This window comes from Aedes aegypti, unplaced genomic scaffold, assembly GCF_002204515.2.
Source record: "Aedes aegypti strain LVP_AGWG unplaced genomic scaffold, AaegL5.0 Primary Assembly AGWG_AaegL5_hic_scaff_2227_PBJ_arrow, whole genome shotgun sequence".
Taxonomy (NCBI): Eukaryota; Metazoa; Arthropoda; class Insecta; order Diptera; family Culicidae; genus Aedes; species Aedes aegypti.
The window spans coordinates 16,893-29,276 of record NW_018735738.1 but is presented as its reverse complement, the minus strand read 5'-3'; the positions used below and the strand labels follow the sequence as shown (position 1 = coordinate 29,276).

Below are 12,384 nucleotides of genomic sequence, written 5' to 3'. Positions count from 1 at the left end.
CCAGAAAACTTCGGCAAGGTTTTGCTTTTGTAGCCGCGGACTCTGATCACTCGGCTAAGGAAGGCCACGATTTCATCCAGGCATTCTATCAGGAGAACTTCTTAAGATTCATCATAAATTTCGTGAAGGTTTCATTCAGCAGCTCCTTCAGGGTTTTTATCAGGACTAGCTCTAGGGATTCCATCGGAAATTCCTCTCCGGATTCCATCGGAAGTTCCTCTAGGAATCCCATTAAGAATTCTTCTGGGGGTTCCATCAGATGTTCGTCTAGGGATTCCATCAGGAATTCTTCAGGGATTCCATCTGGAATTCCTTCAGAGATTCGATCAGCTGTTCTTTCAGGGATTGCACCTGGAACTCAACTAGGGATTTCATCGGTAGTTTCTCCTGGGATTCTATCAGGAGATATTTCAGAGATTCCACCTGGAATTCCTCCATGGACTCTGTCCGACGTTGCTCTAGGAATTCCATCAGGAGTTCTTCTCGGGATTTTAAACAGAAATTCCTCCAATGATTCCATCCAGAATTCCTTCAAGAATATCTTTACAAAATTCTTCCAAGGATTCCTTCAGGAGTTCCTCCAGGGATTTCATCAGGAGCTCCTGTAGTGATTCTATCGGGAGTTCCTTTAGGGCTTCTTGAGATTTCATCAGGAGTGGAAAGTCAAAATGCATTTTGATCCTACAGGGAATTCTTCAAGAGATTAAATCAGATGTTCCTCGAGGAATCCCATCAATGTTTCTTTTAGAAATATCAGGAGTTCCTCTGGGATTCTATCAGGAGTTCTATCCGGAACTTATCAGGAATTCTTCCAGGGATTTTATCAGAGTCCCTTCAATGATTAGAGTTCCTTCAAGAATATCTGTAGATAGGAGTTCTTCAAGGATTCCATCAGGAGATTCTATAGGGATACTATCGGGTATACCTTAAGGCTTCCATTAGAGTTCTTCTGGGGATTGCATCAGAAGTTCCTCCAGAGTTCTTCCAGAGATTTGACCTGAATTGCTTCCAAAGATTCAATCAGGATTTCCTCCAGAAATCATTCAGGAATTTCTTGATATGGGATATCATAAGGAATTCTTAAAGGGATTCTTACAGGAGTTCCATCAGAAATTCCTCCAGGGATTCCATGAGGAGCTTCTTCAGCGATAGCAACTAGAACTTCTCCAGGGATTCCATCAGGAATACCTCTAGCAATTCCATTAGAAGTTTCTCCAGCGATTCCATCAGCAGTTCCTTCAGAGATTCACCTGGAATCCCTTCTAGAGATTTTATCAGGGTTTCTCTAGAGATTCCATCGCTAGTCATTCTATGAATTTCATCAGAAAATCCTCCATTGATCCATCAGGAACTCCTTCAATAATATATTTAGGATTTCCTTCAAGGATTTCACCAGGAATTCCTCCAGGGAAGCCATATATAGTTTCTTCTGAGATTTCACCCGAAATTCCAAAAGATTCTATCAGGAGTTCCTCTATATATCCTCCAGCAATACTTTATATTCCTCCAAGGATTCCATCAGGAGTTCCTCTAGGATTCTATCAGGAATTCCAATAGGGATTCTATCAGAAGTACCTTTAGGGCTTCAGGAATCATCATTAAACTCTTCAAAATTTTAACAGGAGTTCCCTTAGAGATTCATCAGGAGTTCCTCTAGAGATTGTATCAGAAGTTTCTTCAGAGATTTCACCTGGATCCTCGAGGGATTGCATCAGAAGTTTCTTCTAGGGATAACGTCAGGATCTCTTCTGTGAATTACATCAGAATTCTTCTGGGGATTTCAAGAAGAGTTCTTCAGGGGTTTCATAAGCATTTTCTTTAGGCATTCCACCAGGAATTCCTTCTGAGTTCTATCAAGAGTTTCTATAGGGATTCCATCAAGAGTTCCCCTGAGTCTTTCAATAGTAGTTCCCAAGGATTTCCATCAGGAGTTCTTCTAAGGATTTTATCAGGAGTTCCAATAGGGATTCAATTAGGAATTCCTACAGGGCAAAACAACAGAAGTCGTTTTTTGCAATCCACACGAGTTACCAAGGAGTTCTTCTAAGGACTTTATCAGGAGTTTCTCTAGGGTTTCATTAGGAGCTCCTTGAGAGATTCCACCAGGAATTCAACAGGAATTCTATCAAGAATTTCTCTAATGATTCTATCAGGAATTACTCCAGGGATTACATCACAAGTTTTTCCAAGGATTTCATCTGAAGGAGTTCTCCAATAGATTTTATTGGGAATTTCTGCAGGGATTCCATCGGAAGTTCTTTCATAGATTCCATTAGAAAATCTTCTTAGACTTTATTATAAATCCTACTGGGATTTCATCAGAAATTCTGTCAGGGATTCTATCAGGAATTCTTCTAAAGGTTCTTTCAGGAATCCCTCTAGGCTTGTTCTGGGTTAATTTATTATGATTTTTTTTTTTCGAAATTTATTAGGAGAACTTCTAGAGAATACAACGAAGATTATCAGGATTTTCTCCAGGGATTTTATCAGAAATTTCTTATAAGTATTCCATTACCGGCATTACTCAAGAGATTCCTTCCGGAATTTCTCAAAGAATTCCTCGCGGAATTCATCATGGCTCCTCCCGGATTTCCTTAAGAAATCAATCCCAGAAATCCAAAAGGGTTTCTCCGTATTTTTCAAGGAATTTCTTGCGGAATAACTCCAGGGATTCTTGGGGGTGTTCAGGAACCCTTCAACGATATTACCAGAAATTATTTATAATAGTTTTACCTGTAAATTGAGAATCTACCAGTATATCATCAAGTGACTCCATCAGGATTCCTCCTGGGATTCAAAACAGGAATTCCTTCAGGGATTCCTCTGGGAGGTTCCTTCGTGGATGCACCAAGATGAACTCCAATTATCCAATAACGAATTTCCTATGCGATTTGACCACAATTTCCTATAAAGATTCCACTAGTAATTCCTTCAGATACTTCAACAGTATTTTCCCTAATTATATCATCTGTAATTTTTCGCGAGAGAAGTTTTTTAAGGAATTTTACAAGGAGTTCTTTTAACGTTAACACTGGGAATATCACTAGAGTTTCGCTAGAATTACCACCAGAAAAATCTACCAGAGTTTCGCCAGAAGTTCAACCATAAAATACTTCAAAGGTGTTACTAGGATTGTGCTTCAGGATTATTATAAATTCCTCCAAGGAGTTAACTGATATTTACTCAGAGTTTCAAACAACACATTCTTCTTAATGTCTCAGGATGAATCCCTAAAATAGACCTAGAAGATTGTTTTTTTCATTTCTGAAAAAAAATCATGGAGATATATCTTTAGAAATTCTTGGAGGTATCACCAAAGAAATCAACAGATTAATTCCTAGAGGGTCTCCTAGAGAGATTCCTTAGATTCCTCCTGAAGGAGTTTCTGAAAGATATTCTAAGGTGATTCCTGGAAGATTCCTTGAAAAAATCCTTCAAGAAATACTGGGTGGAATTGATGGATAAATTGCTTTAGGAATCCTCGAAGAAATTTATATTAGATTATTGAAGTAATTCCTGCAGAAATCCCAGGACGAATGCCTCGTAGGGTCTCTTCAGAGATACAAGGAAGAATCTTTGGAGGAAACATTGGTGGAGTTTATAAAAGAATTTATTGAAGATCTTTGAAGGAATCAGTGGTTGAAATCCACAATAATTTGTAAAGGAACCTCTAAAGGAATCCTTGGAAAAATTCCACCTGAAGGTATGCCTGAAGAATGTTCCCCGGAGAAAATTCTGGTTGAATCAGAGGAAAAATTTCTAAAGGAACTATTGATAAAATTCGTGTAGAATCCCAGGAAAAGCTTTTGGTGGAAAAACTTCAAAGCATAATAACTAGAGGAAACGACTAAAAGACTCTGAATAGAATGTTTGAAAACAAAATCCCTTGGCCATTCCCATATCAATGACTGCTCAGAATATTTCCTGAAAGAGACCCGTCATGATTTCTGAGCTTTGCCGGAATATTTCGTACGAATTGTAACTGGAATTCCTCTTAAATATTTATTTCTTTCGGTACTTATCTGTTGAAAGTTCTTCTCTTCCTTACTGCGATTTTTGCCAGAAAATCGTGAAAGGAATCTCCCTTACAGTCACAGCATTCGAAAAAATAATAATCCATATTCACTAGACTAGGCAAGTTTAAAAACATACGAAGAAATATCGTGTTGCTGCAACAACCTTGACTGTCGGTCAAACGGTTGTATCAACATAAGTCGGTTTGACTAACTTGGGGGCGGAGTCAATGTTGGTCAAACCGTTTGAGCGTCTGTGGGCTGCATAATACATCAGAACTTCGTCCGATCGAAAAGTTTTAGGCGATAATGAAGAAGAAGAAGTTGAAGAAGAGCGGAAAACATTCAAAACCGATGAAGCTTTGAAGAAATTGTGTATGAGAGATAGGCAAAGCCTCGCCCAAGATCTCGTGAGCAGTGTTAAGAGAAATGTACGAGCATTCAGCTTGCGGGAAGAAATACAATAAATGAATTATGCTAAAACATAGCTAATATATAGATTTTTAATCCCTGAAAATTTGGGAAGTATCTAATATAAAATCAGTTTTTGGTAATCTATTTCGTGTGTCTCATTTTTTTTTCGAGTCCAGTCTTTAATAGGGGAAACGATCGCTTAGTGGATTATCCCTAATATTCACACATAAACCAAAAGCTTTCTCTTGAAACCTTCAAGTAGACATGTTGAGTAGACATGATGAGAGGTTTTCAATAATTTGTTCAGTTTGAAGTTAAGAACTAACTTAGGACCGATCTTTCTGTATATCTATCTTCTATAAATAAAAATGGAATGGTGTTTGAATGTCACGAAATGGCTTGAGAAAAGGCTATCGGATTTTGAAAATTCCCCCATAGTTATCTTCCTGTGGTGTTCTGAAAAAACGGGGGTGAATAAAACTGTCATTTTGTACGGGACGATTTATGACATTTTCAACAGCCTACTTGATGGCAAGACAAAGTTTGCCAGGACCACTAGTACTACTAAATAAAATTTAACAACACCAACATCACATTCCCAAAGCATTCCAGTCAAATGTATCAAATACATAAAATGTCTGTATCCACTTATTAACAGGAAACTGAAAGGGCCCAGATAGCCGTAGCGGTAAACGCGCAGCTATTCAGCAAGACCAAGCTGAGGGTCGTGGGTTCGAATCCCACCGGTCGAGGAAATTTTCTCGACTTCCCAGGGCATAGAGTATCTTCGTACCTGCCACACGATATACACATGCAAAAGGGTCTGGGTCATTTGGCATAAAGCCATTTGGCATAAGGTCATTTGCATAACGCCATTTGGCATGAAGGACATTTGGCATAATATCAAGACATGTGTAAAGTAAGAATCAATTGGCATAATATCAAATCATATGTGAAGTAAAGGTCATATCAGACATTTGGCATAATATCAAACCATCTGAAGAGTAAGGGTTATTTGGTATAATAATTCAGATATTATTTTTCTATGTGAAAAAACTGTTGTAATATTACGCGAAAGAAAAAGTCATGTTAAAAAGAAGGGCAATTCCTATATAACAGAATAACGCGTCAAATCGCAATAGCAATAACCCTCGAAGAATACCTTATGTTTAAAAGAAGGGTAAATCTCTAGATAAATTCATGACTAAACAGGATAACAGAAGATGAACTAGGGTGTCAATCAGTGACGCAATATTTCTTATTTGAAATTAAAAATTGAAAACAAGGTAATGACTTTGTAAAACAGAAGAAAATAATGCAGCAACATTGCTACTACAATTATCTTTTAAATATCATTTCGTTTTCCAACGAACCCGATCAACCAGTGCACACTGGTCCAGGAAGCTAATTTAGGCGGACATGAGGTTTTCGTCTCGATTTATTGATTTTAGAGCCATAGTTACTTCTGATAATATGTTCAGAATTTTCGGTTCCGGGTCATTTGGCCGAATGTCATTTGGTCGAATGCCGTTCGGCCGAAATTGAAAACAAAAGTGAACTAGTATGGATTTATAATGAATTTCAAAGAACTATTTCTGCTTATTCATGGTTACACCATCATTGACATACAGATAATTAGCTTTTTAGTAGTATTTCAAGAAACATTTCGTGCTGAAAGATGAACATCCTAAATGTAAGCAGTTATTCACTTCTCTGCTAGCGGTGCTAGCCACCTGCAGATGTTTGTAGTTAGACTTTGACAGTAGCCACAAAGGTTTAAGACTTATTCGTCCTTTTGCTGGATCTGGTTGTTTTGATCCCTCGGATCGTACTAAGTAATATATGTCATAGCTCTAGTAACCACAAGTTTTGGTTTTTTGACTTAAATATTCCCCGAGTCATTTATTGCTATACGCAAGCAGGAGGAGAATGACACTCACCCAAGTTGAGGTAAAAAAATGTGTTTTGAATAAGACGTAAGGGAATCTGGGGTAATATGCACCTTGAGGCAAAACAACCCCACGGTGCCTTTTATAAGTATTTGTAAAAAAAAATCATCAAGGGCGGATAGGAGTGACCCACAACAATTTTACAAATCCAACTTCCAGAAAAATGTCTAAATTTTCCTAAAATATTTGTAGAATCCCCGAAAACTCGTTTTACTCCTGGGGTGCATATTACCCCTGATACTCTTATATAAGCTTTAACATGAATAACTAATTCCTCATAGTTATTCACTCTTGAAAGAACAGCCTATGATCAAAAGAAGGAAAAATCTCTTATGAAAATTTAGGCAAGTGTAATGCATATAATAGTTTTATCAGTACAACTACAAAGAACTTCCGATGATTTAAAGAAGGTAAAATTCCCAATTAAAATATAAGCTGAACTCTTTTCAATAGTATAACTCGAATGAATAGCCTATGTGCAAAAGAAGGAAAAAAAATCTGATGAAATCAATAAATAACTTGAAACCTTATTACACCTTTGGTAGTCCAGAGGCAATAACCGTCACCTCAGAGTCTTGACGCAATGTGAGGAGTTCACAACTTCGTCCTGAATTAACGGGTCGATTTTATCATTCTCTTAGAGCTCTTATAGTGTGACAAAAAATTACGTCCCGTCACATTATGAAAAACAACAAATTAATTAGCTTATCAGTTATTGAGTCACACTTATGAAACCTACATATCAGAGGTGGTGTTATTTGATTTTTATTTCATGATTCAGCCAAACGGCATTCGGCCAAATGACCCGTTCGGCCAAACGGCATTCGGCCAAGTGGCCGGACACCGAATTTTCAGTACTACAAGTGTACGCATCAAAATTTTTTACGGTTATAACAAGATTGAAGTAGGTATAGGCCAACTCCTTTATTTTAACGAATCGTGAGTTGGTATGTTCAGCAAAGTTGTAGCAAATGATCAGAGTTGCTCAATATCAGTCATAACAGCGTATGGCTGATTTAAATAAACTATTAATATCAGTTGCGAGCTTTCAATATCACTATCAATATCAATATCGCACTCTGGATTATAATTAATTCAGAATGAGTGATCACGTGACAATTCTCCTTCTCCCTGGGCCTTCCTTAGCCGAGTGGCTAGAGTCCGTACCTACAAAGCAAAGCCATGCTGAATCCCAACTGAGAAACAGACTCGCGTCGCAGTGAGGACGTAATGCCAAGAAGAAGAAGTGACAATTGTCCAAGCTATTATTGTTCTTCTTGACCAACACATAATTTCAATTCATCTGCAGCTTTATCAAAAATATCGTATTGATAAGTTGCCATTTTATTTGCTTAAGGGGGCAGGATCCGTCATTGATTTCGGAATTTTCAAAAGCAGTTTTCTCGTTCAAAATCAAGAAAATTTACAGGAAAATGCGTTTACTGTATTCTATTCTCCAACCGAAACACAATGAATAAACACATTTTCATCGAATAATTTTTAGTTTTAAAAAGAAAAACTGCTTTTGAAGTTTCGATGATGACGATGATTACGATGACGGAGCTTTGATCGTTAATTTAAAATTGAACTTATCCCATCATTGATATCCATAGTCTATCGCTATCAATCATCAATGCATTGGTGATGGAGTAGACAGCATGATGTTGATGTGATATAGAATGATCCGTATTGTACCGCAGTCTGCCTGTACAAATCAGCAAGTTTTAGACGTGAATAGTGACAGCGAGCAACTCTGCAAACGATTAGCTTAAAGGCCGCGAAAATTGAGTATTTTTAATAAAAAAAAATCGTCGCTCTCAAGTGTTTTATTTTTTCAATTTATTGGCCTACTAAGTTCTACAAACTTTTAATACTTATCATTTGCTACAACTTTGCCATAGTTGTATTTCTTATGGTTTTCATGTTATTTGAGTTTTTCATCTTAAAATTTAATATTTTGTGTGCCTTGTATCTCAACTATGAGCACCTGAAGAAAATGATTTTCCACCTAATGATTTTGCAGTCTTCCGAGTATCTCTGAGCAAAATTAAGAGAAGATGACATTGCTGTTTGCTTTTGACGTGCAAATCCAGTATTACTGAGCTGCGGTAACACAAAGTAGCCAAAGGATACTTAGCAACCATGATCCATGTCACCGCCAACATAGCAAAGAAAATCACTCTTTGATTTCGCCTTCCTTTTTAAAAAATCTCAGTGCGTTTGGTGTTCTCGCATTTGATATTTGCATTTCAAACGCACACAGCAATATTTTCTATCTCGTTCAATATCGATTTTACTAATGACGATATGAGATAAATCCATATTTATTGAATATTCACACATGCTCAATTCACAAAAGTCATCACCTGAGCATATAAAATCTGAAAAAAATTCACCATTTTTCCTTTATCGGTATTTGGTCTATTAGTAAGCGAGATCATTGGAAGTCAACGTAAGTCGTATAAAACACATCTACAAAGTTACAATCCGATTGAATTCGGTGGTATGATTTAACCGGAACCTTCTGATGCATTCATACCGCACTTGTAGTGCTTCTTCGGCGGCTTGCCAGAGAAGAGAATAAATAAATTATTATAGAACAGATTCAGCTGTTACTAAAATGAAACAGTAATAAAATGCTAAAATCTTCAATTTAAGTATGTACAGGAAATGTATTGAAATTATGCCAAATGTCCGTTATGCCAAATGACCCTCATCTTTCACTTAGTTAAAATTATGCCAAATGTCCGTTATCCAAATGACAGTTATGACAAATGTCCTTTATGCCAAATGGCGTTATGCCAAATGACTTTATGCCAAATGGCTTTATGCCAAATGGCCCGCTCCCATGCAAAAAATGCGTTGGCATAGTAAGCTCTCAGTTAATAACTGTGGAAGTGCTCATAAGAACACTAAGCTGAGAAGCAGGCTCTGTCCCAGTGGGGACGTAACGCCAGAAAGAAGAAGAAGAAGAAGAAGAAGAAGAAAGCTCGTCTTAAGAACAAGTTCAGACAAATTTTCAGGCCAGGCCAATGTGTACTAGTTGTTGTATACCAGAAAGAAAGCAGAGTACCGTGCACCCCCGCTAATTTGAACGGTACCTCATGCAAACCATGGGGTTCATTTTTAATTTGAACATCTAGTCACCCTAGAAACGTGTTTCTGGTTGCCTCTGTCACTGTTTTGTTTTGATTCTGCGTTCCGTTCCACAGCGTTCCATCTCACTTCACTCCGTTCCATGAGCTAAATGACGTTTGAACCATTTTTAATCTGAACGATGTGCAAATAAGCGGGATACAGATTATAAAGTGTTCAGATTAAATGTGGTCAAACTATCGGGGGTACCTGGTATTCAAAATAAATTTTTGAAAATGATTCTGAAGCTCCCTTTCTGTTATAGTACTAATGAGTTATACAGAATATCCAATGTTAAAACAACAAATCTCGAAAACTTATTCAAATAGTCTCAAGTCAGAAAAGTGAATAAACTTACTTTATTGATCCGACATGTTTCGCAGACGAAATTCCACATGCTCCGCTCCTACCCAACTAGATTTTTCACTTTTAGAACTTTTAATTTCCGGATTTACGAAACGGCGAAAGTAAGATTTCCAACTTTCGCAACCTAACCACTACTTTCGCCGCCCGCTGTATAGAGAGACATAGTGACTTAACCATTTGTCAAAACAAAACACTACTTGAGCCGATTTTACACTGGTAGAAAAACGTCGAAAGTAACTGTATGATACGGCTTATCATTTTGTTATAATTATTTTTGTTGAAAATAATAGAAACTACCTAGTTTTTGAACGCGATCTGATTGTATGCAAAATTTGAGCGATATACACGGCGAAAAAATGTTTAAAAGGTGATTAATTTTAAAACAGTTTTATAAGACAGGTTGTGATACTTCTCAATTAGTTTCCTCAAAACCGTATGATAGTTACTTACGTCGATTTGAAAAAGTAATCGAGAAATGTCGAATTAAATTATTAATAATTTTAGACATTAATTGTCACAATATTCTATTGCTATGATTAATGTGTTATATATTTTGGTGCAGTAGGGTTCAGCCTTTTTTTGTCTCATAAGCAGATGCAATCAACTAAAATGTAGTATGTTATTAACAAAATGTTATTAAAAGTTTTATTTAGTTTTACCAAGTTGGGATGATAGTGTGTTAAACAACACTGGAAACAACAACTGGATATAAGAAAGTAATAAAATAATTTAAAAAAAATCTTTTTTTTTATAAAAAAGTCAAGTGAAATTATGAACTGAATTGGATTCCTAATTCAACATTATATGTTAACCAAAATTTGAAGCTAAAGCCTAACGCATCCTTCAAGACCACACGATAGCCTCAATCCAGTCGATGTAGCTGGCCACTCTGGTGTAAATATCCGGAAACTGTGGGCCCACCGCGTATTCTGCCATGCGATACTATTCCTACCACGTATGCCGCGCACTCTTTGGATCGAAACTGATTTGAGCTGGCGAACCCGAACTTCCTAGGCAGATATCTTTTTGATCCAATTGCGATAGCACAGTTGGTGATCCTTCACTCCGTCGGGTATCTTTCGACTTGGGCCATACTGTTGATCACAAACGGACTTATCCATTATGTTCAGATTGAATTTCTGCAGCTGGCCGGAAGTGGACAAATAGCCTAAAACGGTTTGAAAATGATTGTGTAAACTGTTCTCCTGGCTAATAACACCGAAATCACTCACCCGTCCGATCCAGTGCTGTAGTCTCAAGCGAAGTGAAATTCATTTGAAAAGAATCCCACAAACAAGCCGGGCGAATGCTTTCCGAGAAGCTTACGGGCTCACGTAGCCGGACCAGAGCGATATCATTGTAGGCCCAACGTGCGGTATAGTTTGGATGGGTGTCACTTCCGACACCTCATAATCCTTAACGTGTTGGTCCTTCTGGTTCAAATCTACCGCTCCCAAACGGACAATATCCGGTTTCTTTTGCCCGAACTTTGTACTGTGGGCAACAGTCAAAATGTATTGCTCGCTGATTAAACTTCCAAAGCTAAGGAAGTTGTAATCATTGGGATCGTTTTCCGTTTTCCAGCCCATGAAGGCGACGTGCGGATAGTCTCCTACTCGAACGCTATTCTGGAGGATCAGAGAAGCCGGACGGTTGCAATTGCTTGGGTTTGATTTCGCCCAGTTGCTGTAGTCTTGGCATTCTGATTGGGACAAATGATCGATTAGTGAGATTACAGAACCCGAAAAGGTTAGATAGAGTACGATCGCGGAACAGGACTTACTTGCTTGAGAAATTCTCTGGTCTGCTTGAGCTCGAACAAAAGCAACGAATACGAGCGCGAAAAGCAATGAACTGATTGTGAGGCGCATTGCTGGAGAGTGAAGTAGTGATTGCCGGATTCGAAACGAGAGCGATCGCTTTTTAAACCAAAGCGACGTGATGCTGCTGGATCGTTTGTTTAATCGCTATTAATTTGGTGGCAAATGCGATCGTATAACTCTTACCGGGAATTCCCTTGCAAGCAATAACAGGTTTATCAATCGCGTGAATACCACATTTAAGAATATTGAAATTGTTAGATTATTTGAATAGAAAATTGAATAAGACCTACGAGCGTCATGAAATGAAATGAGAAAATATGAAGTGAATATTTTCAGCTATTTTTAGGGAACATTGATGCGACATTTTTATTAGTGTATTTTCACACTATACATTTTGTCAAAAACTCGTTCCAAATGTATTCAACCACAACGGAAACAAAAACGAATAATTATTTCTGGTTGGTCGCTTTGGAATGTCGTAAAATTTTAATTAATCGATTCGTTCATAATAGATTACAGTTCGAGAATGCTGATTATCGATAACGATTAATGAACCAGTAGTAATCGATAAACCCCTTTTTCGGCAGCTTCATATTTTCTCGCAATAAAAATATTTAAACCCCGATAATTTTTTGTTTCTCGATATTTTTGCACTATTATTTCACAAGTTCGCAAAAAATAACT

The 12,384-nt window shown here is 37.5% G+C and overlaps 1 protein-coding gene across 1 annotated transcript; it reads right to left on the bottom strand.

The window, feature by feature from the left end:
• Positions 1–10,618: 10,618 nt before the first annotated feature.
• Positions 10,619–11,767, bottom strand: LOC110680964 (serine protease snake-like). The gene is made up of 3 exons (XM_021856737.1): positions 11,661–11,767; positions 11,110–11,579; positions 10,619–11,045 (listed from the first exon to the last, which is right to left on the bottom strand). The coding sequence occupies exons 1-2, from the start codon at positions 11,746–11,748 to the stop codon at positions 11,200–11,202; spliced, it is 468 nt and encodes a 155-aa protein (XP_021712429.1). The 5' UTR covers positions 11,749–11,767; the 3' UTR covers positions 10,619–11,045; positions 11,110–11,199.
• Between the last annotated feature and the right edge of the window lie 617 nt (positions 11,768–12,384).